Genomic DNA, 25,750 nt, shown 5'->3' with positions numbered 1-25,750 from the left:
TAGTATTGATTTGTCAGTATGCAGTTCAGTTTTCTCCATAAAACTGTGTTGCATGGGTTGTTTTTTATTTCTTAATTAAAAAATAATTTAGGACAATCTGATTTTTGAAGACAGATGTTAAATATTGTATTTTAATCATGGTGTTGAAGGTGGACATTACTAAATTATACCTTTTAATAAGTTCTTCTCATTTCTGAATAATTAAATATATTTTCAATATTACAGTGCCTCTAAGCCACCATCATCAGCAGACAAAAGAGCTCCTGAACCATCACCTTTAACTAGAAGGAAGGTTTATGAAAAAGGACAACTAGTTACAGATAAAGTGAAGATAAAGGAATCAAAACAGTAAGCACTAGTGCTAGAATTTTCATAGTAAGCCCAGAGTTTATTCCCCTTGTATCTGTTTCTTTTCTTTACACATTAAAGAATCGATATTGCTGTATTTTGTGGCAACTGTAATGTAATTTAAACCAACGTAATGTTTATAAATTCTGTTTTCTGCTTTCAGCCTAACTCTTTAGAAATGAAGTTTGAGGGTTTGTTTTAGTGGCAGGTCATTTATTTTGTGCATTTTTTGTCTTAGGGGCATAATTAATCCATTTCCTGCACTGAAAACTGGTCGAAATACCCCTCTTCAGTGTATTCACATTGCTGAAGGCCACTCTAAAGCTGTGCTCTGTGTGGACTCAACAGATGATCTGTTGTTCACTGGTTCCAAAGGTCAGAACTCTTCCTTTAATTATACCCTTTATTTATATGAATGCGCTGAATGTTATGATCATGATGTTATTTATATGTTAAGTTTGTTTACTGCTGAATAAAGTAATTACCATGTTTGTGTGTGTGTTTTAACATATGAAAAATAATTTGCCAGATTTGTTTGTACTATTTGCCATTGACTTGAGAAATAAAATGATCTCACTCCGAAGCATCCTGGTTCAGTTTCCTAAAATTCATTTATTGTTTGCTATGGATGCTTTACAAAGGACATGTCAAAACTATTAGTGCTTTCACAAATACCCTTGCATCATCTGAGTCAGTATTTAGCTTTCAGCTAAACTGCCAGACAATTAACGTATTCAACCCTAAATAGAATGAATTACTTCCAGTTTATCTAAATTATGTGTCAGTTCAGTTCAAAGCCAACATGAACCATCATAGGTCTGGTTTGGATTAGACTGTATGTGTAAGAGATGTTCTGCTTTACTTCTTCATATGTTTAGCTTATACTGTTTGGAGTGCACTGTGCAGTGTCTGGGTTACCACAAGTCCTTTGCCCTTAATAGTACATTTTGGTATAATACCAGATAGGTTAGGGTATCATAGCTCTGTTAGTCTTCTAGCATGATACTAACTACCTCATCATCTTTTTTTGTTCAGCTGGATTATAAACCTAAAATGCCAACGGTATTATCAAGGATGAAAAAATGTGTTTTAATTCTAAATTTAATAAAAGTTAAACTCGGTCAGCATGGAATAATGGACATTTTTCAATGTATAGTAGACCTTTACAATAACTAACTTGAACTAGTTTGCTTCAAAGTAATGATAACATTTAATCTCTGTAAACTTTGCAGAAGATGACAAACTAGAGATAAATGGGGTTAGAAACTGAATTAATTTTGATGTCTAGGGAATTTAACAGTCCTATAAGCTGCATTTTGCAAACTGGTTAATTGCAGGTTATTTTTTGTTTTAATTTTTCTTTTCTATATACATAAATCTCATAAGCACAATTGATTTGACCATGCTTACAAAATTATTTATGCTAATCAAAAAATATATATTTTATAATCAGTACAGGTGATAGATGCTCATGATTAGTAAAGGCAAAATACTTTGTGGTAGCAGATATAATGGACCTCCATTTCCGGGATGGGAGAAAATGCAAATATTCAGACCATCTTGATATCCGAATTTAAAAACTTTAATAGTTTAGTATAGGTAACAATTCTTGGTGCCAGTGTAAAATTCTGTTATATTACATTACAGTTTCAAAATGTTTGTTTACGTAGCAGCTGCAGATATGCTAAAATGTTCTGAATGATTCTATTTATCTGTAGATCGTACTTGTAAAGTGTGGAACTTGGTTACTGGACAAGAAATTATGTCTCTAGGCGGCCATCCCAATAATGTAGTATCTGTGAAGTACTGTTCCAGTTTGGTCTTTACCGTCTCTACATCTTATATTAAGGTGTGGGATATCCGTGACTCTGCAAAATGTATACGGACATTAACGTAAGTACAGAAATCAAATCAGACATGTTGCTTTTCTATTGAGTTGTGTCATAAATGGTTATTTTGATTTGTGAAATTTAATATCTTCAATCCCATGATATGCAATATATTATTGACTTATTTTTGAAAGTACCTTTTTGTAAATTATAGGAAAGTCCAACATTGCATGTAACACTGTTTTATAACAGAAATAATATTAAAGGGTGTGTTTGGTATTTTTCAAGTCAGTTTTTTTTTTATTTTTATTTTTTTATAACTATTGTGGCATATTTTAATTTGCAACACAAATTTGCCTTCTAAAGTGAATTTTTGTGAATTTTCAAAAATACCTATCCTGCTCTTGAGTTTTAAAATTGAAGTGATGGGGCTGGGATCTAAACATGAAAACAAAAGCCTTTAAGCTCACCAGATATTTCTACTTCGATGCAGCACAGGTTTCAATTTTAAGAAAATGTATCTTCCTTGTTTCTGAGGAATGCTTGAGACATCAAAAATAAAATGAAATAAGTACATTTTATCACAGATACTTGGTGCTGTTTTCTTTGGGTAAGGATATGTTTCCTGTTCGCTTGACTGCTCACAGCACCTGTCATGTGTAGGGTTTTGACATTTTCCACATGAACACCACAAATTCCCCTATCCCACATATTATCCTGCTTTTGTTTTTGCAGTTGTGTTTCATTAACAGTTTTGGTGATGCTCTGCAAAAATTGTACCAAATTACAAAGTAGCAAAGCTGCCAGTATGCCCTGAAATCATTTGATTTGAGCATGCATCTTCTGTGATTTAAAATGTACACTTGCGATTATGGTCTATGTGTTGTGACAGTCGACTGGGGACCTTGCCCCACTGGGACGTCTGGAGAAGCAAAGGTCAGGGAGATGAGCAATTCCGTCCCCAGGACACAAGAGGCAGCCCTCCTGGATTGCTTGGGGGCCACGGAGCTTGGAAGCTCAATCCTGTGGGTGTCCGCGGCCCCCACTAGGGGGCACCTGGATGGTTCCAGAGCCATGGACTGCAGCACTTCCGCCGGAACAGGAACCAGGTACACCCGGAGTTCTTCCAGGTGCCCATGCATCACTTCTGCCACACCAGGAAGTGCTGCAAGAAGGTCATCAGGGAGTACCTGGTGCATTATAAAAGGGGCCGCCTCACTCCATTCGGAGAGCTGGAGTAGGGAGGCAGAGGACAGAGCTTGAGAGAGAGGAGTGGAAGTGGCAGAGGAAAAGATAAAAGGAAAAGAATAAAGAAAAAAAGGACTGTGAGTTGTTTATGGTGCATTGTGCTGTGTGAACTGTAAAATAAAAGCGTGTGCTTTGATCAGTGTGCCTCTGGCATCTGTCTGTGTTGGGTTAAGCGCTAGTATAGCGCCATCTATTGTCACAGTGTACTCAAATAATTTTTTTATAGGCAGTGATGGCACACACATACTGAATCAGACGCAGACACAATGATTCAACAACAGAGAATGATTTTTGTCCCAAGTGCACCTTCTTTTCGCCTGTTTACATTCTGTATTATTATTTTAGACAGATAGATAGATACTTTATTAATCCCAAGGGGAAATTCACATACTCCAGCAGCAGCATACTGATAAAGAACAATATTAAATTAAAGAGTGATAACAATGCAGGTATAACAGACAGACAATAACTTTGTATAATATTAACGTTTACCCCCCCGGGTGGAATTGAAGAGTCGCATAGTGTGGGGGAGGAACGATCTCCTCAGTCTGTCAGTGGAGCAGGACAGTGACAGAAGTCTGTCGCTGAAGCTGCTCCTCTGTCTGGAGATTATACTGTTTAGTGGATGCAGTGGATTCTCCATTATTGACAGGAGCCTGCTCAGCGCCCATCGCTCTGCCACAGATGTCAAACTGTTCAGCTCCTTGCCTACAATAGAGCCTGCCTTCCTCACCAGTTTGTCCAGGCGTGAGGCGTCCTTCTTCTTTATGCTGCCTCCCCAGCACACCACCGCCTAGAAGAGGGCACTAGCCACAACTGTCTGATAGAACATCTGCAGCATTTTATTGCAGATGTTGAAGGACGCCAGCCTTCTAAGGAAGTATAATCGGCTCTGTCCTTTCTTACATAGAGCATCAGTATTGGCAGACCAGTCCAATTTATCATCCAGCTATACTCCCAGGTGTTTATAGGTCTGCACCCTCTGCACACAGTCACCTCTGATGATCACGGGGTCCATGAGGGTCCTGGGCCTCCTAAAATCTACCACCAGCTCCTTGGTTTTGCTGGTGTTCAGGTGTAGGTGGTTTGAGTCGCACCATTTAACAAAGTCCTTGATTAGGTCCCATGAGACGCACATACTGAGGTCTGTCTTTAAGATAGTCCACGATCCATGCTACCAGGTATGAATCTACTCCCATCTCTGCCAGCTTGTCCCTGAGGAGCAGAGGTTGGATGGTGTTGAAGGCGCTAGAGAATTCCAGAAACATAATTTTACAGCACCACTGCCTCTGTCCAAGTGGGAGAGGGATCGGTGTAGCATGTAGATGATGGCATCCTCCGCTCCCACCTTCTCCTGGTATGCGAACTGCAGAGGGTCGAGGGCGTGGTGGACCTGTGGCCTCAGGTGGTGAAGCAGCAGCCGCTCCATGGTTTTCATCACTTGCGACGACAGAGTGACAGGCCAGAAGTCATTCAGCTCACCTGGTCGTGATACCTTTGGGACTGGGATGATGCAAGATGTTTTCCAAAGCCTCGGGACTCTCCCCTGTTCCATTCTCAGGTTGAAGATGCGCTGTAGAGGACTCCCCAGCTCCAACGCATAGGCCTTCAGCAGTCATGGCGATACTCCATCTGGACCCGCTGCTTTGCTGGCACAAAGTCTCCTCAGCTCTCTGCTTACCCGGGCTGCTGTAATTGTGGGTTGGGGTAAACTCTCTCCTATGCTGGTATCAGCAGAAGAATGGGTGGAGGGTGCAGTAATCCGAGGTGAGAGTGGGTTAGGGTGGTCAAACCTGTTAAAAAAGTTGTTCATCTGGTTTGCTCTCTGCACATCTCTCTCGATGGTGGCACCCCACTTCAAGCTGCAGCCAGTGATGATCTTCATCCCATCCCACACTTCCTTCATGCTGTTATTCTGCAACTTCTGCTCCAGCTTTCTCCTGTACTGCTCTTTTGCCGCCCTGAGCTGGACTCGGAGTTCCTTCTGCACGTGCTTTAGCTCATGCTGATCACCGCCTTTAAAAGCCCTTTTCTTCTGGTTCAAAAGGCCCTTGATGTCACTTGTAATCCATGGCTTGTTGTTAGCATAGCAGCGTACTGTTCTTACTGGAACTACAATGTCCATACAGAAGTTGATGTATTCAGTAGTGCAGTCAACAACCTCCTCAATGTTCTCACTATAAGATCCCTGCAGGATATCCCAGTCCGTAGTTCCATAGCAGTCTCTCAGAGCCTGCTCTGCCTCAGGGGACCACTTCCTGAATGAGCGTGTGGTTGTAGGTAGCTCCCTCACTCTGGGTTTGTAGCCTTTCATAGCCTATGTAGTGAGATTCACAGCTAGAGGCAGTACAGTGCAGGTTGGTGAAGCTGCACAACACTTTTACTGTACACATAACAGTAATTATTAACTGAACTGGTTACACTGTTTCATTTTTTAAAATAAAATCTTAGATTTTTGAAAGTGCCAAGGCCACTAGCATGTCGATAGTAAGTTCACAGTTCCAATCAACACGCACAAATTAACTCAGTTTCTGTGGTGTGTCGTGTTCATGCACAACAAAAACATTGAAAATAAAAAAACACATTATGCAATAGAGCAAAACTACAATGAAACAGATATTGAAGCATTTCAAACCAAAAATTATCAAATTTTGTAGTGCATATTATCTTGCTGAGGTTATGGTAATAAAACAAACGAGGACATCTTTGAGTGAGTAACTATGTTTAGCCAGCTTCACTGTTTGTTCCTGATAAATATTTAGTCAAGCCATAATATGATAAGGAAGTTCTTACTTGTGTTTTGTATCAATTTTAAGAAAACTTTTAATTATTTTTATTGCACATAGTGGAAGACTGTGAGTGATTGTGAAATGTGACATTTTTCAGCGATTAAATTATTAAGGTGGAGTGGTGGCTCCGAGGCTAAGGATCTGCACTGGTATCTGGAAGGTTGCTGGGTCAAATCTTGTTACTTCCAGAAGGGATGCTATTCCGTTGTGCCCTTGAGCAAGGCTCTTAACCCAATTGCTCCAGAGGCACTATACAATGACTGATCCCCTCTGGGTTTAATACAGTATAGCAGATAACGAAAGAAAATATTGTCAAGTTGTCAACAGAACAGCAATTTACACATGGCCATCAAAATATCAGTAACGACAATGACAGAGCTTGGAGACTTCTTTTTCAAATTGCAAAAACACCTTTGGGGCTAAAAGGTTGTCACAGAAGAAGACAAGCAGTGAGGTGAAACACATAGCCTATAGTCTTTTAAAGTGGCTGAATTTCACAAAAATGTTTTGCTTTTGCTTTTGTACAATTTCAAGAGGAGTATGAATACTTACTGACATGCTTGACTTGAAAAATGGATGTATTCAATAAGCTTCAGAGACTTTTGTTTTCATGTTTGGACACTGGTCCCACAACCTATATTTTAAAATGCAAGAACAGACTAGGTATTTTCTTAAATTAGAGCTGCTGATTAATCACTGTTGACATGGGAGATTAATGCTTTTGAAAATGTATGTGCTTAATGGAACCCCTAAATTCATTTATTTAATTTTGTCAATTTGGTCACGCTTCACAATTCATGAACCAGCACCAAATGAATCCAACTCTGTTACTAGTGCTTGATTGTTTCTTGTGTGGTTTCATCATAATGGTCTTCATACACACATGCCATTAGAGTCGTCACTTGTCCCTTGTAATGCAGGATCATCTTATATTGGATCATAAAATACAGTAGGGGACATATTTGACCTGTATTTTCAAGCACATAGTTTCATATGTACAGTACCCCTTTCAAAGTGCAGAGAATGACCTGAGAACAATTAAAATTAAAACATAAAAGCAAAGTGAATGAGTTTCATGTTCAGTCACTTGGAAGACTGCACGTCATCCTGACCATTATGCTACATCCACATATTGATGGTAAACAGAAAAAGGGAACATTATAGCCTACATTAGCATATATTGAAAACAATAAAACTAGGCAGTAATCAGCACAAATTGATAATGCTAATATTTCTGTCCATTTGAGCCAAAGGTTCAGATAGTTATTTTAGAATTCATAAATGATACATTCTATGACAATATGCAATTTTCAACACCTAAATAAGTTACCATATCAGATTCATATTTAAAAGGTATTTTCAGTCAATTCTTTGTTATTTAAAAGCCTAACCTATGCATACTTTCAATCTAATTAATGACTCTTCCAGGTAACAACAGCGCAAAAGCTGTACCTGTTTTTTTTAAATATTTAATTGTTTGTGTAATTGTTAGGATTTTTTATGCTGTCAGTCCAAACCATATACATTTCTTTTCCAAATATTATAGTAACCCCTAAGGGGGGTAGCGAGTAGTGACTGGTAGTTGTTGTTTCTGTTACAAAAAACTGTTCAATAAACTAAATTAAGTAATTTAATACAGATAGCCAATCAATTATTGAAAGTGCTTTTTTATTAGAAATTAATCATTGAGTTATTTTTGCTTATAGAAAAAATATTAGTATGCTTGAAGGAAATAACATAAATTGCAATTCAGTTGCAGTGAATTGCAGTTAAAAGATTTAATTGTTCGGTTCATTACAGTTTATTTTTTAATTGAACAGTAACCCTATTTAAAATATATAAAAATGCTTCACTTCAGAATACAATATTTGTCAAATTTATATATATTATGAAATATGAAGAAATGACTGACTTGAAAAATTCCCAGCATAAATCCTTTAAAGACATTTTGTAGAAAATGGTTTTGCAAAGAAACTTAACCTTTCTCTATTACAATATCTTTTGTTCTTATTTCAGAATTTCTTTTTTTCTGCCTTCATTTTATCCAATGCCTGTTGAAACTCTTTTCTTTGAGCATTAGTTGACATAAACTTTTTTTTTTTAACCTGTGCTCCCCCATCTATTTCAAAGATGTGTAAATTGATCTTCTGTCTGTGAGAGTCCTCGTTTTAAAACTAGTTAAATTATATATATATAATATATATATTCTGCTTTAAACTTACTCAGTCATTTTATTATTATTTTATTAGTTCATCAGGACAGGTGACACCAGGTGATGCATGTGCAGCCAACACTAATAGGACAGTAACTATTCCTACAGGAGAAAACCAAATAAATCAGATTGCACTGAACCCAACAGGTACATTCCTGTATGCAGCAGCAGGGAACTCTGTGCGTATGTGGGATCTAAAAAGGTGAGTTGCAAAAGTAATCAGTCAACATTTTATATGTTTTATGTAAAAACAATACAGATCACAAGTGCAAGAGATTAGTGAATATCAAGACAAACAGTAAACATTTTTCATGTTATAGTACTAACAACAAAATTTTGACATGAAATGTATAATGTGTAAAGACTGAAATCCAAATATCAAATAAACACTTCCACAAAAGGAACACATATAACAAAACAAGTGTGCTTTTATTCAAGAATATAACCAAACAAAAAGAAATCGAGTTAGGGTACGACGCTGACACAACTGCTTGGGTGATGTAGCGGTAAGAACTGCTGACACATAATCAAGAGGACACGGGTTAGTTCCTGGACACTTCCCAGAATTGCCGTTTTGAGTAGTGAGCTGCTCTTATTGTTACTATTATACAATAAAAACATACATTTGTTTTGAGTCTGTAACAGCCTGTATAAATTTATGGTACTTGTAAAGGTTGGCATGCTATAACAGAGGTGAACTCAGATGAGGATTAGGGTTCTACATCAGAGAAAGAGAACAGAAGCCTTTAACACAAGAAACTTCCACTGACACATAAGAACAGCGCAGCTGCACCAGGTATAAAGGCGAAAGATGGCACCGTTTGGATGCAGCAATAGGTCTGGCATCATCCTGGTAGTCAGTCTGCCCCACACCTGTCCTTCAACGAAACAGCACAGCTTACAGAGCTCACTGATGAAGACATCGCCCTGTTGAAATCCTCACAGCTGAAGTCTGCGTTGTAGTGTTTGTTTTTCAATGCATTTGTAAGGAATTATATAGGTAATGAAATATTGTGATTTGAAATACATACATTCCATGTGTGTTTCTGTGTCTACAATGATCTGTATAAATACAGAATGACAGAGGAAATGTGAGGCAAGATATGCTGAACACATGGCTAAACCAGAAAATGTTTGCATATTTTATAGTAATAATGAAATAATTATGACATGAAGTGTAGGATGTGTGAAGCCCAAATATTCAAGAAATACTTTCAGTGTAACAACACAAGTATGCTTTTATTCAAGAATGAAACTGAAGAAAAAGAAACTGCTCAATTGACATGTTGCTGAAGCCCAATAATCAGTCGGTACAAAATAAGATGTTCGCATACATGTGTGTTTGTGAATTTCATTTTCAACCAGATGTCACAGTGGTAACGCTGCTCCATCACAGATCTGTGTAGATGGCTTAATGGATAAGCTACAGCTTAGTAACCTCTGGGTAACAGGTTTGAATCCCGCATCGTCTTGCAATTTTAAAGCATTTGAGATCATTTTAGCTAAGCATCCTATAATTTGCTGCATTTCATTATGCATTTTCCCGTCTCCAATCAACTTTTCATCAACTTGCGTTGTTCCTCCGAAAAGTGTTTGGAATGGCCCATTTTTCTTAGCAATTCAGAAGGAAATGTATAAACAATGTGTGAAACATTTGCTTCACTTTTTCCTTAATAAAGGAAAATTAATGACACCTGATTTTTTTATAGAATGAATGAATTCTCTAATTAAACTCCCCACTGCTGTTGTTTGAACACACTCCTTTCAATGAATGAGTCAATTACTCAGAACATGCCGCGTGCATGTCATGACAGTTGAGTCTGTTGTTTTTCTATTGTACTACTGCATCTACAAGTAAGTTATTTGCCATGCAGAAGTATTACTACTACTAATAACAGTGGTTCATCAAGTTACTGATGTTGTACTGCTATTTTTTTTATACAAATGTAAGTCTGAAAGATAGAACAGTTAAAAGACTAGCACACATACAGTCAGAAATAATGCGCTTTCCTATACTGGTAATACAAAAGGGTTTAATGCCACTCATACTTAAAATCTAGGTAAATCAGTTGCAGTTCCAATCTTCTATAGAGGTAGCTCATAGTACTGTACATATAAAGCCCCTATCATGCCCCATGGTTTTTCCAACAGTTTTCAGTTGCAGACTTTGTTCATGTAATCTTATAGATTAGCACTTCCAGCAATTCAGCCAGATTGGTCAATGACACACCCCAACAAAATCAATGAGGTTTCATTTTGTCTCAAGCCTCAGTGGTAGGTTAATATGTGTGCAAAAGCTAACAACCCAATGAGCACACACCTGGAAATACAGTGCATACCTCATGGTAGTGAGAAAAGAAGGAAAATTGGTATTTTCTACCATTTAAACAGAGGACAGTCTCCTCTGTCCAAAGCCTTATATTTGTTATACCACAACAGAATTGAAAAACTAAAACAAAAGGACCAAGATTGTGGCTGAACTCCCCATACCTGATTTCAAACATGCATAAGTGCTGTGATACAGCATGTTATTTATTGCAAGCGTGCAGCAACCTCATAATATGTGCATTTAAATCTTGTTTCATATAACTTTCTTTACACTAAAAGAACCAATTTTGTTGCAGCATTTATTATTTCAATAACCAGGTTTATTCACTGTAGATTCAGAAAGTATTCAAAGCCCTTCACTTTCTACGTACAGTACTTCATTGTGTTGTTAATTCAGGATAAAATATGTAGTTTATCTCCATCAATCTAAATTCAATAACCCATAATAACAAACTGAAAATATAGTTACTAAAAGATTTGTAAATTTTTAAAAAATCAAAAACTGAAATCTTATAAGTATTCATACCCTTTGTTGTGGCATTCCACATTGTAGACAAATGCATCCTTTTTGCTTTAATTATGCTTGAGGTACTTGTGTCCAGGACTTGTTTGGACTAAACCTGTTACAAATTGAATTGTCTGGACATAGGTTGGAAAGGCACATACCTTTGTTTATAAGGTACCACAATTCACATGGCATGTCAGGAGGAAAACCAAGCCATGAAGTGCAAGAAAAACTCTGTAGAACACAACAAGCAAATTTTGAATAGGCATAGATCAGGGCAAGGTTTTTAAAACATTTCTAAAGCTTTGAGTGTTCCCAGGAACACACTGGTCCCAATAATTGTGAAATAGAAGACATTTGGGACCACAAGAACTCTTATTAGAGTTGAGTAACTAGGTAAGAAGGGCTTTGGCCAATACCATCTGATTACCATCTCTGTGATAAAGCATGTGGATGGCAGCATCATGCTATGAGGGTGCTTCTCAGCAACAGGGTCAGAGAGGCTGATCAGAGTTGAGGGAAAAATGAATGCAGAATAAAACCTAGTCCAGAGTGCATACAACTTCAGACAGTTACCCAAAGCATGTAGCTAAGGAAATGTTGAAGTGGCATTGAGACAAGTCTTTGAGTGACTCAGCTAACAACCAGACTCAAACTACATACAACATCTGTGGAGAGATGTGAAGATGACCATTTACAGACATTCCCTACGTAATCTACCAGAGCGTGAGAGGATCTGCCAGGAAGAGTGGGATAAACTGCCCAAGTTCATGTGTGCAAAACTTGTAAAGACTAACCCAAAAAGACTTGAAGTTGTAATTATTGTCAAATGGTTTTATTAAAATGCTGAATTAAGGGCTTGAATACTTACATGAATGAGAGATTTCAGTTTTTGAGTTTTAGTAAATTTGCAAACTTTACTGGAAACATGAGCAACAATAATTGTGTTTTAAACATATAGGTGTATAGAAAACAAAGGTATGTGAATACTTTCTGAATCCAATGTAGGTTTTCTTCAGCAGATACAATTGCTATTGTGTATATGATTAACAGGAATAAACACATGAGAACATTTTAAAATCCATTGAAATATATTATTTTTTTGTTCCCTCATAGGTTTCTGTCCACAGGAAAATTATCTGGTCATCTTGGACCTGTTATGTGTCTCACTGTTGATCAAACTGGAAATGGACAAGACATGATTATCACTGGGTCAAAAGACCACTATATAAAGGTAATTAAATTTGAAGTGATGTGTACAAATACATGCTCCAATTATTTTACAGTAAAAGTCTCTAAATTTAGATTTTTTTTTCTATAGTGACTTGATTCATGGTACATATGTTGTCTAGGCCTCAGACACATACAGTACAGCAAAGTGGAGAATGTAGGCATGGGGATAAGACCTGTTTCTTCTTTGCCTGCAGGCTTATTTTGCAACCAGTTTCTTAATTTAACTCAATTCTGTTGCTGATTGAACTTTTCTATCTCTCTCTTAGAAATAAGGAATGATGTTAGAAAGTATGGAGTTAGTAAATGGTTTACTGATAATGCAGGTTCAGATGCACATGATAGGGAGTGTCACCAGAACTGATATTTCGGTACTAATTCAGTATCAGTGTTCTGAAAATATAACTGTACTGCATTAATGTGTGACTGCATGTAGACAAATTACTTAGGAAGGCACAATGATGCGTGTCCTGCCCTCTGCCTCAAGCGCCCTGCCTGAGTCGACAGTCAGATAAACTCCCTTCCAATGACCACACAGACAAGAGTTTTCTGTTTGCTTTCTTTACTGAAGCCAGTTGGAATAGGGTAAAACTACAAATAAATCGTAAATACAATAATGTGAGAATTACTTATTCTTTACAAACATATAAAAAATAAATAAATAACTTCACTTGAATGACACGTTATCTATGCGCACTGGCAAAGCTGTTAAAGTCTGAAAAAGGTACGCTCACAAGTACTTTTATAGTGCAGTGAAAACTTATAACAGCGGAAAGTTGCTAGAACCTTTAAAATACTTCTTTAAATAATAACAGATTCACAAACATGCATCAAAAACAGAGAATTGAACTTCTATAAACAGTTCTACATACCAACAATGCCTTTTAAGCCAAACTGAACGTTCAAAGCAGGAAGTGAGACAAACATGTGCTCTCTGTTTTGTTTTTTACTCTCTGTGGCGCAGCTTTATGATATCATCGCCCAGTGACAGGCTGTTCCTCAAGTATAGGAATGTTTAATTTCACCACTAGATGGTGCTAATCTTAAGCCTCTCCTGGTTCAACCCTTAACTAGAACAGCACAATGCGTGAGGAAAATGTGAGTGAAAACTACATATAAAAGTGTTTCATAGTGTTAACACTAGAATTATCAAAGCCTACGAAAAATCTCATAATTCTGGCCAACCTTAAATCCCTTCGCACCTCTCGATTCAGTGTCTTTTGTCTTGTAAATGTGTCGATCAACACAAGCAGAAGGCAGCCTACTATACCATCCCCCCAACCAATGCAGAAAGGGCACAAATCTCTCCCAGCTCATGCCTTGATTATCTTGGAGTTAAGTGCTGGAGTTTTAGAGAATAAATATTATACAGTAATCCCTCGCTACTTCGCGGTTCACTTTTCGCGGATTCACGACTTCGCGGGTTTTTAAATACAAGTGATTGCCCGCCCATCGCGGAAGTTATGTTCCAGACCCATCAGCAACAGGAGAAAATCCGTGATATAGAAAGACCATATAAATAAACATTTTTATAGTTTAAGCCTTAAAATACCCATCCCACATGCTTTAAACACATGTAAACTTATAAAACACACTTTGTTAACACATATGATATGTGGATGTCGGGCTAAGGATATGAGTAGCATCTCACTATTATAAAACATTTTAACTTTACGCAAGACAAGACAGTGAGACAGGAAAATTGGTGATGTACAGGCTTTTAAATTATTGACAGGCAGAGCGAGAAGCAGCACAAAGCCAGCACAAAGTCCACTTCTCCTTAGCGTTCATTCAGCTCCCCACCCCCTTGACAATGCGAAGTGGCAGGAGTGTACTGCGCCTCCGGGGAGGGGGGTTTGAGCGAACGTGCGTTCAGCTCTCACACACCCCCACTCCTCCTCCTCCTTCCGAACGCGCAGAGCGACAAGCAGACATTTTGGCAGAAGCAGCACAAAGTCCATTTCTGCTCAGCGTGAGTTCAGCTGCCCCCCTTCACAAAGCGAGTGCAGACACATCGACATCTGATTGCTGCGTGCAGTGTGCAGTGTTGGTCTGCGGTGTTTAAGAATGTAGAAAGTGTTTAAGAGCATAGGAAGTGTTTATAAGAGTGTGGGAAGGGTTTATAAAGCCTTAAAATATGTATAAATAATAAAATAAATATAGGTCGCTACTTCGCGGATTTTCACCTATCGCGGGGGGCTCTGGAACGTAACCCCCACGATAGGTGAGGGATTACTGTATCGTTATTTGGAACACATGCATTTCATGTGTGTTCCGTGTCTACAGCAATCTATGTAAACACATCGTTAAAACAGAAACATTTTTCATGTTTTAGTAATAAATGACAAAATGTAGACTTGAAGCATATAATGTGTGAAGCCTGAAGTCCAAATATCAAATAAACACTTTCACAAAAGGTGCAAGCATAATACAACAGCTTCTATTGTGCAGCGGTAAGAACTGCTGACTTGTAATCAAGAGGCCACAGATTCAATTCAGCCTGCCTCACAAATTTACCGTTTTGAGTAGTGAGCTGCTCTTATTGTTAATATTATACAGTACAATAAAAACATACATTTTATTTGTGTCTGTAACAGCCGGGGTACATTTATAGTACTTATAAAAGTAAGCGTTTTTTTTTTTTTTTTCCACTTTTATTCTCTCAGTCATGGTCACGACCCGACAATCCCCAAAGCACCACCACAACACCAGATCTGACGCTGTTAGTTTTTATTTGAAACTGGGAATAACTGTAGATGTGAGTGGTGTTTTGAGACAATGGAACTGGAAATTCTCTCATCTGGAGGGATAAAAGCTGACACACAAGTGCTGGTGAATCTGCCTTCCTGGTATCTCATTGTCAGTTGAATTTTTTTTTTTATTCAGTTTTATTGAGTGTTCCTGCCGCACTGAATTAGTATGCACCTTATGGTCCATGATGTCAAAGCTGTACTGACAAAGAAACAGAGACATAGGTATATACATATATATATATATATATAGTATATGATATTTGGAATTATTCATTTTATGACCTGTATAGTACATTTTGGCAAACATTGTGACACTGATGCAACATTATTCATATTCATTCGCCTACCTTCTTGCGGTTATAATCAGTGACTGCGTTTTCCCCGATCTTGCCCAGTCTCCACATTTTGGTGCGTGGTGTTGTTTCTTTTGTACTCCAGGACATGCTGAGGACATAATAGTACAGAGAGGTCAGTTCCATGTTATATGAAATCATCAAATTCAAATGTTAACAGTTCCCACACACCCAAGGACCGTCCTTCCTACATTTACGACATGTGTACGTGTTGCAATGTACACACTTCTCTCTATGCTGTGGTTCCTATTATATTGAAGGATCACCTGACACTGACAGTTTGGGAGAAGTGGCGGTCTTGGAACAGAAGCTTGTCGATATTGCATCCTCTTTTTCTTTTTCCATCACCTATTCTTGTAAGAAGCGACAACGAAGTTCCTCTGCAATATGAGCAAAGAACACTCTTCTTTTCTCAGTAGACTCCGTGCATGCCTTGCACAGTACATGTGCGTTGATCACTGCCAGGTCAAGCATGTTGTAGCACACAGCAACTGGCCTACCTGCATGTTCCTGTTTGCACTAAATAAGCTCACACCTTCTTGTTCATGTTGTTAACGCAGCACCAAGGAAAAAAAGAAAGAGACAATATATGTGACATTTTGAAGAAATCATTATGACCTGAATAGTACCAATCAGAAAACATCATCGCACTAATGCAGTATTATTTGAAAACGAACAGCATCAGATTGTGATACTCCTGATTGTATTCCTGCTTGTTTTTAGGCCAGAGGTGTTTGACTAAATGCTATTATCATGCTATAACTTTTAAACAGCCATCACCTCAAGCAAGTGACAACTAGTTTCCTTTCATTTTAAAGATTAAAAATTCCTGAAATATTTCTGATTTCCCTTTTTTACTTTATTGAATAGAAAAAAAATCATCATTTTAAGGAGCATTTTCAATATCTTCAGTGCTTGTTTTTAAGTACTTTGGCTAACATGTACTTTCACATATAGACTACGTATAACTGATTGCTGAAGTGACAAATAATGAATAAAATATTTGGCTATAACTAAAAACAATTAATCAGCAACTGCAAGGGAAAAAAATACTTAATGTAATTTGGTTCCACCAGCAGAACTGAATTAGTGTTGTGCAGGTCCTTTCTACTCAGCAGCAGCATTGCTGTTTAATTATTTTGCTTTGTTTGCATGGAGAATCTTGTCTTTATGAAGGGGAATGTTTTCAATTGTCACATTTGTTTGACAGTTATCTTTTAAGCCACAAGCTGGAGTCATAAAAACATGATATCTTTTAAATACATTGTTAGGAAAAGAAAAAGGTAAAATAATAAGTATAATAATAATAGCAACAGTATGTAGTAGAACATACATGTAGCACCCAAAATGTAGAACTTAAGTTTGGTTATGTTTAAACATATATTTGTTATGAATATTTAAAATGCAAATTTTTGAATGATTTGGTGGCTGTAGTACCAATAAGACTGTAGTTAACTTTAGAGTGAGAACAAGCTCACGTTAAATTTGTCATGTTGACAAAAATAAATCTAAATATAATTTTAATGTTTGAGGGAATCATTTACGGTTCAACTTGTCAATTGACTCAAATGAAAAAAGTTTCTTGCACTCTGCTCTGTTAATTTAAGCCAACATATTGACAACAATAATGTCACACCTAGCTAATTACTAATGTGCATAGAATTTCTTTGGTAGTTTTCAGCATTTTACATACATTGCTTCCTTTGGTCATGATTTTTTTATGCATTCAATTATGTTGTAGATGCCAATTTTTGTTTTTTTGTTTTTTCTCATTAGTTGTGCTTTTTGTAAAACTTTTGAGGACCTACTCTCCAAACAGGTGTCTGATTTCAGGATTTTAGGTTGAAGACTCATTAGTCTTTACTGTCTCCTCTAGGTATATGTATATCATGACATGCCTGGGAACTTGTTTCAGTATTGCATTAAAATTTGTAATGCAGATTAAAACTTTATGAATATTTTTAAATATAAATAAATAAATATATTGTAATAATTTAGTTGCTGCGTCATTTGTTGACCCATACTACTGGTTGTTAATAATTCTGTGTATGCCATGTTTATTTCAGACTGCCACCTTGTATTTGTTTCTGCCTTATCTTAAAATACATCTACATATTTTTTAAACACTTGGTTAAATTATGAACAAGTCTCATTTGTCCTTAGGCAAAAATATGAGTAGTCTTTTTTAGTATTGTAGTATTTAGTATTTTTTGTGGATTTCATTTAATATTTGCCAGTGATAGTAGCTATATTAGTGATGTTGCTCAAGTTGTCTGTAGTTGTCTCAACCAAAAATAAGATTATGTGTTGTTTTATACTAGTCATTCTTTATAACAATCTCAATAAAATAGTCTACCCACATATTATAGTTTTTAACATGTTTTGTAAAGTAATATAGGGTTACATTTGCTCTCAAATGAAAAATTAAACAAAGCATCACAGCTTATAGCCACTAACTAAACTTTTTGCTACAACTGAAATTTATGTATATAATTGAATAGTTTAGATTTACTATACAGCATTTCTTATAGTGACTATCATGATTGTCTACATTAATACCTTACCTGCACTGCCACTTTGATTAACATACACTAGAAAATGTTTTGTGTCTGTTGAGTATTTGTACCATTATTTCTGCCTATATTTAAAGCATATATATACTGTAACCATGTTCATGCTGTCCATTTATAGTACTTTAACTAAACAATCTGTCCTTTCAATGCTGATCTTTCCATCTATTCATTTTTAGCTCTGATAAATCCAACACTTAGTGTCATAGCCTATCCTGGTACCATCAGATGCATCCTTAGATCAAATGCCAGTCATCACTGGGCACATTTACACACACACTCTCATATCACTAGTACTAGGCTAATTTAAAGTCACCAATCAGCCTAACACAAACACATGTCTGAAATAATAGAAGAGAAGCCATAGTACCTGAAAAAAGTACAGGTACAAGGATAATATGCAAACTACACAGTCACAGACAGCGTCCTGCCATGAGGCTGTAATACTCCATGTTATGCCAACGTACTACTCACATTAAAACTGTGCCAACCAAAAATGAACATTTATGCCTATCAGTGTAATAATCTTCTGCGTTTGTTATTTGTACAAGTGTTTTTGAAGTAGTTCAATGTAAATCAACAAATTGTTCATTGTGTTTATTTCCTTTATCAGTTTGGGAGAAATTTAAGTTAAAATGGATCAGTTTGAGTTTTGTTTCATAAGTCATTTATAACTTAGATGAAAGCAATTAAAACACTCAACATTTTTATCTTTAAAGTTGACTTTATGTGAAACACTCGTTATATGTGAAAGTTTTTTCTGATGAATTTTTCTTATTGGTTAACCAAAAATTTAAATTGATTTTTAAGTTTTTTTCATATAGTCATTTACCTCTTTTTTTCAAGTTCAGTAAGTGTACTTTGGATATAGACTTCTGTTGTGTGTTTTTTTTCTAGATGTTTGAGGTAACGGAAGGAGCACTTGGAACCATTTGTCCCACATTTAACTTTGAGCCTCCACACTATGATGGGATTGAATCTCTTGTCATTAATGGGGACAGTTTCTTTAGTGGCTCAAGGGATAATGGAATTAAAAAGTGGGACCTTTCACACAAAGACCTCCTTCAGGTTTGAGACATTTTTACTACTATATTTAAAGACCGTGCTTTTGTTTGCTTGAGGTAATCTTTTTGTCCTTATTGTTCACCTTGTTAAGAATGGATAGATAAGTAGAGAACTTTTTAACCCATTGATAAGACCCCCATGCATATTTTTGCAGTATTTGTTTTACATTTGTGAGCCATTCAAAAATAAGATCAGCAGTATTCAAAAAAAATTAAAATGTAAAATGATGAATATGTTCAATGCCCAATATTTCATTTTGTGGACAGCAAAAAAAAATCATGTTTTATAACATTTTATTGTAGCCTTTTCAGTTTACTTGTCACTCCACTGCTTTTTATCAACATGGAGCACATTCATAAGTCAAATTTCAACTTTTTCCAGCAGATTATTTTTAACCAGTTAGGTCAATGGAGGGAGAATTTCACCTGCAATATTTTATAGTAGAAAGGGAATGTTGGGCAGTGAGAGCTAAAGTAAGCAAGATTAATTTATAAAGTGCATTTCATAGACAAGAAGTCACAAAGCCATGTACAATAAAAGAAAAGTAAAAAAAAAGATTAAGCTAGGCAAGACATAGATTTTAGTATATTAAGTAGCTTAATGTGTCTATCAAATAAAAAAAGTAAAAAAGTAAATAAAAAAAATAGCCTGACTAAACATCAAAGTCATGTCCTCAGAGTCAGCCATGTGAAAGTGAAGAGGGAGATCCAAAATCTTTGGTGCAAAGGATTAAAAGGCTCTAACCCTCTTGTTTTTAAATATGTGCATGTAACAGCTAACAGATTCAGAGCCTGAGATATAAATTTGTGAGAGGCAGTAAGTTTGAGAAAGAGACTGGATAAATTGACTGGAGCGTGTCCATTCAGTGCTCTATACACAAGTACAAGGATTTTAAAACGAATCCTAAAATCCACTGGAAGCCAATGTAAAGAGTATATACTGTAGAACTGGTGCAATATGATCTCTCTTTCTAGAACACGTTACCAACCTGACTGCTGCATTTTGTATAGTGTGAAGACCCAAAAGGGACCATTTGTCCAAGCAGGGAAACAAATGCATGAACATTTTCTATAATCGCAATTTTGAAATGTTCCTTAATTGAAAGTAACAGGAACAAGAAAAATATTTAACGAGTGAGTTAAAACTCAGAGAGTAATCAAATTATAACTCCAAGGTTTTGATCACTGGACTTAGCAGTCATGCAGAAGGATACAAGTGCCAGATAAGTCTTAAGGTGAGTGTCGGGGAAGCCATAATCATGGTTTCGGTTTTACTAGAATTTAAATATTAGAGAGCCACTCTATTATCCATGAAATATAATTGACTAAGGTGGACAATTTATCAAGCTGGTGTGATTTAAAAGAAATATACAGCTGAATGTCATAAGAATAAAAGTGATAAGAGATGTCTTTAAAAGACTGAATGATACCTGCTAAAAGAAGGATGTAAAATGAAAATAACAATGGACCAAGGATTGAACCTTGGGCAACCCCATAGTTTAGGGAAGCAGTGGCAGATGAAAACTTATTCATACTAACAGAAAAGCTCATACTGTATTTCAAAAGCAGGATAAAAAACAGTTTAGGGCAGGGGTCGGCAACCCGCGGCTCTGGAGCCACATGCGGCTCTTCAGCCTCCTTGTAGTGGCTCCCTTTGGCCTTGACAAAAAAATAAAAACCATGAAAATGAATAATGGCAATTTCTTAATTTAACTTGTATTTATATATATATATATATGTTTATTTACTACTACTACTACTGTTACACATTTTAACATCTAATTTAGAGAGTTTAATTCTGCGTGGACAGAAGCATTTGCCTTCACCGCCAACGACGCTGGCTTACCGGTGTGCTTAATATGTGGCGATAAATTATCGAACAACAAAAAATGTAACGTTGAAAGACATTTTCAAAACAAGCCCTCAGCATTCACTGAAAAATACCCAAGTGAAGATAAGCGAAAGAGAGCAATTTCGGAACTGCAACGGAAAGCTGAACAGAGCAAACATACTTTCAAAAAGTGGATCACTTCTACACAGTCAACTACAGCCGCTAGTTTTGTGGCAGCTCAAGAGATCGTAAGGAGGGGTAAGCCGTTCACAGACGGAGAATACATGAAAGAATCGTTCATAAAAATATCAGAGCATCTATTCTCCGACTTTAAAAACAAACGGGAAATTGTTCAGAAAATGCAAGCTGCATTTAGAGAAAGATTCAGTGAGTTCAGAAAGGAAAAACACACACTCTCTCCTTCCCTGTCACACCCCTGGACATCGACCCATCCCTGCTGAACACATCCGCATTCACAGGAGTAAGCCCGATCTAGAAATTGAACTGGACGACATAGCAGATAAAGATTAATGGGTGTCCAAGTTCAAATGCCTGACAGCGGATCTTGAAGAAGTCACCCATCAGAAGGCTACTCTCGCTAAAGAGCACAAATGGAGTGATATTTAAAACCTCCCCAAACCCGACAAATTTGTTTTCGACACATGGAGTGCCATTCCCGAAACGTATATGAACATGAAAAAATATGCATTTGGAGTCCTGTCCATCTTTGGCTCAACATACTTAAGTGAGCAAGTTTTCTCAAGCATGAACTTCATAAAGTCCAAATATCGCTCCCGCCTCACACATGAGAGCCTGCAGTCCTGTGTGAAGGTCAAAGTCACATTGTACAGCCCCGACATAGAGATGATCAGCAGCGAACTTCAGAAACAGAAGTCACTTTAAACAGGTGACAACAATAGCATTTAATAAGCTATTATTTTTCAGAAAAACAAAACACATTCATTTCGGACCCGGAGCTGATGTAGGTTTTTTTGTATGTTCAGGTGCTTCAGTTGATTCAGCACACTGAAATGGAATTTAATGTTTACTTTTTTAAAGCTGCTAAGCTACAGCTAAATGTTTTATTTATATTAAAGTGGGCTAGTTTTTATTTTAATTTTACACAGGTATAGGAAGGACCCAAATAGGCCTGCATAGTTCAGTTTAATTTATTTCAAAGTAGCCCTACACATGCACACTGCACTTCTGTTTGTTGTATTCCGTGGTTGTAACATGTAAAATCTTAAAAAAGATTAAAACTTTTAAAAGTTTATCAGCTGTGTTATGTTTTGCGGCTCCAGACTATTTTTCTTTGGAGGAAGAGGGGGCAAAATGGCTCTTTTCATAGTGAAGGTTGCAGACCCCTGGTTTAGGGCAAAACCAGAAATACCATCCAACTAAGTCTAAGTCTATTAAGTAAAATGTTGTGATCTACATTATCAAAGGCTGAACTAAGGTCAAGTAAAACAAGTATGGAACAATTCCCTGCATCATTATAGACCTTTAAAAGAGCAGTCTCAGTGGAAGGCTGCTTTTGAAAACTAGATTTTAAAGGAACAAAAATGTGTAAATTGAGTAGTACAGATTTAAATTGGGTTTCTACAACCTTTTCTAATATTTTGCTAACAAACAGTAATATAGAAATAGGCTGATAATTGTATACAGAGCTGGGATTGAGGTTAGGTTGTTGTATTTCATAAGCTGTTTATTTTATAAGACAGACCAACTGCCCAGTAAGTATAAAGGCAAAGACTTTCAAAAGACACTATCTAACATTTGTCAAACACTACTATTATTAGTATGTGTTACTTGATCAGAAAAATGAGCATCGAAGTCTCACTGTGATGTATGTGTTCTGCAGAGGGAACACTCTTCAAAAGACATTACTTGCAGATGAGTTTTCAGTCTACTGTGTTGAATTTGAAGCAACATATAATTAGTTTGTTGAACTTTGAGTATTACAGGTTTTAGCCCCTTTGGCATATTCTAACTAATAAAACACTTTTTTTCCAGCAAGTTCCAAATGCTCACAGGGATTGGGTGTGTGCTCTGGGGATTGTGCCAGGAAGTCAGGCCCTTCTCAGTGGTTGCAGAGGCGGAGTCTTGAAGCTGTGGCATGTGGATTCTTTTTCATCTCTGGGAGAAATGAAGGGCCATGAAAGTCCTATAAATGCGATTTCCACCAATTCTTCCCTTGTGTTTACAGCATCAGAGTAAGTTCCATCATAGTCATAACAAACAATGCATGACTAGATTTAAAGTTGGGACTACAAACTACTGCAAACCTTCCTTGTGTTTTAGCATTCCTAGTACATCATAAGAATGTACCTGAAAGCTACAAAACATTGAAGTAAATTATCATTTGCAGAAGAAGATAATATCTAGCAAATAGCAGCAACAGTTTTAAACAATTTTAGGAAATTGAATCATAGGGAGCTGAAACCAGGAGACACCAGTCCTTTGGCATACTACACTCACTCATATGGGGCTAATTCTGTCATCAACGTGTGAGGTTCTTGGATTGTGGGAGGACAGTGGTGTTCTCTGAGGAAAGCAAACAAAAACAGTAAAATATGTCATTGCTAAACAAAAAGTTACCAGCTAGGAATCAGATTGGATTCCACCTGATTTTATTTGTTAGTGCTCTATACATATCTGAAAAATGATTAAAGCAAAGATGGTTTTAATCTTATGTCCCAGTCTTTCTGAAAAATTGTCATCCTGATGTTTCATTTACCTACTTAGTACACTTAGCAAGTTTAGCTTATGATGTATTATCATATTTTAGGCTAGTGACTCTTGCCTTCTTAAGCTAACATTTTTTTTCTTCCTTGTTTTATAGTGATCGTACAGTAAAAATCTGGCGTGCCAAAGGCATTATTGATGGACAAACTTCGGACACTCCAGACACAACTGATGAAGTGAGCAGCAACTGATATGAGAAAGAAGAAACTGTGAAAAGAATGCTGCACTTTATGCACTTTTCTAATGAAATGATAATATTTAAAAAACCTCTGCTAATAATGTTTTTTGTTTTGTTTTGTTTTTCTCTCTTGAATAATTTATATCAGGTTTAAAGTGTAGTGTTTTAGCTGTTCAGTCAAATGCTATGCAGAGTTTCCAACTCATGGTCTAATATGGGCTAATTTTTTAGCAGCTTTTTTGGTGTCCTTAAAACTAAGTAATCAAATGTGCTCTTAAACTTGAGAAAAAGATGATCCATTTGACAGCTTTCAGACACTGGAAGAGGACTACTAGAAGCTGTGACTGACTTTACACTGGTCTTAAACACAAAGCAAGAGGTATAAGTAGTAGTTTTTGGGAACAAATAAAATTTGAAGTAAAATAGCCTTTTAGTGGCTGTGTAGAAGAATATGTTGCTCTTAAGCCTGTAAGGTTTGCTTTAATGTTTGCAATTTATAGGTGACCAAAGTTTGTTAGTCTATTTAATTCTCAACAGCCTAGCAATCTGTTACATTCCAGTGATTAGCTTGCTGGTGCTTAACATGTCCACTCTAAGCAGTATTTGTTGCCTTTCACAGTCTAGATTAACATGCGTTTGTCCTTAAAATGTTCCGCATTCAGTCTAAAGATGGCTACTGACAATGTAATGTTTAGTATTTGCCAACACTGGGCCTGCACATACTGTATTTTTGAGCTAATTGGCATAATACAGAGTATTATAGGTGCATTTAATCTTATTGCTAAATTTGACAAACAAGAGAGAGCTGACTTTTTAGTATATCCAAGCTGTACATAGTTGTAGGTTTAAATAAAGGAAATATTACACTGTGCCTGTATGAATTCTGAAATGCTGTAGATTATAGGCAATCAATTTTTTTCTGGCTGCTCAGAATCATCTGATTTTTGGATTTGATTTTTTAAAAAAGCTTTATTGTATATAAGAATTTTTTTCTGAACTTGATTCAGCTGTGAATTAATCCTAACTCTGATAGAATGTTGCTTACTTGCGAGGTGAAGCTTAAAATAAATTCTCTTCTGTTTAAGAGTAATTGTTTCATGTCTTTTCCTTTGAAACATTTTTTTTCTTAAACTTCTGTAAAGTTTCATTTCCCCTTGGGGAACAATAAAATATGTCTGTCTTTCTATTTATCTATCTAAAACAGAACGGATAAAAGGGCATACAGTACAGACTTCATCAGGCTGCACAGGAGTTTGGACCTCACACACAAGAGAAGCTCGTTTGTCCGATGTGTCTTGTTTTACATACCACCAGTAAAATGCAATAAAGGTCAGAGACTGTAGCTGAACTTGCCATAGTTGTTAAACCTTAGTACAGTGCCAGCTCTGACAGGCAGCACATTGTTCGTGGCTGTCACAAAAAGGAGCATGCACAACTGTGCCAGAAGGTCAGCCCTCGGTCTCTAAATGTGACATGGGCAGTGGTTTTCAGTTGTTTAAACCAATATGATCTGCAACTGTGGCCAGCTAATCTGATCTACCCCATGACAAGGACTTGCATAATGTGACATTGACCTAAATGGTGATTATTATGTCTAGTACTCTGAAGTGGTGAGTCTGTAGTGCTAATCACTTGGTTTATTTTGCCTTTGAATAAGCATTTATTTAAATGTTTCTAGTTCAAAATGCTACTATCCTGAAACAACTGTTCTCCGCTTCAATAAATATGGTGCAGGTAAACAGTGACCACAAAGGGGTCTGAAATTTG

The 25,750-nt window shown here is 36.6% G+C and overlaps 1 protein-coding gene across 1 annotated transcript in view; it reads left to right on the top strand.

Annotated features, from left to right (window-relative positions):
• Positions 1 to 25,069, top strand: part of kif21a (kinesin family member 21A) — a 226,819-nt gene extending 201,750 nt beyond the window's left edge. The window contains 8 exon segments of the mRNA XM_051935118.1: positions 226 to 348; positions 587 to 723; positions 2,067 to 2,241; positions 8,464 to 8,628; positions 12,376 to 12,493; positions 19,063 to 19,233; positions 23,074 to 23,273; positions 23,903 to 25,069. Coding sequence (XP_051791078.1) covers positions 226 to 348; positions 587 to 723; positions 2,067 to 2,241; positions 8,464 to 8,628; positions 12,376 to 12,493; positions 19,063 to 19,233; positions 23,074 to 23,273; positions 23,903 to 23,996 — 1,183 coding nt within the window. The 3' untranslated portion in view covers positions 23,997 to 25,069.
• The last annotated feature ends 681 nt before the right edge of the window (positions 25,070 to 25,750 follow it).

Source organism: Erpetoichthys calabaricus, chromosome 1 (genome assembly GCF_900747795.2).
Source record: "Erpetoichthys calabaricus chromosome 1, fErpCal1.3, whole genome shotgun sequence".
Taxonomy (NCBI): Eukaryota; Metazoa; Chordata; class Cladistia; order Polypteriformes; family Polypteridae; genus Erpetoichthys; species Erpetoichthys calabaricus.
The sequence above is the reverse complement of the archived record's forward strand: the minus strand, read 5'-3'. Positions and strand labels throughout refer to the sequence as shown.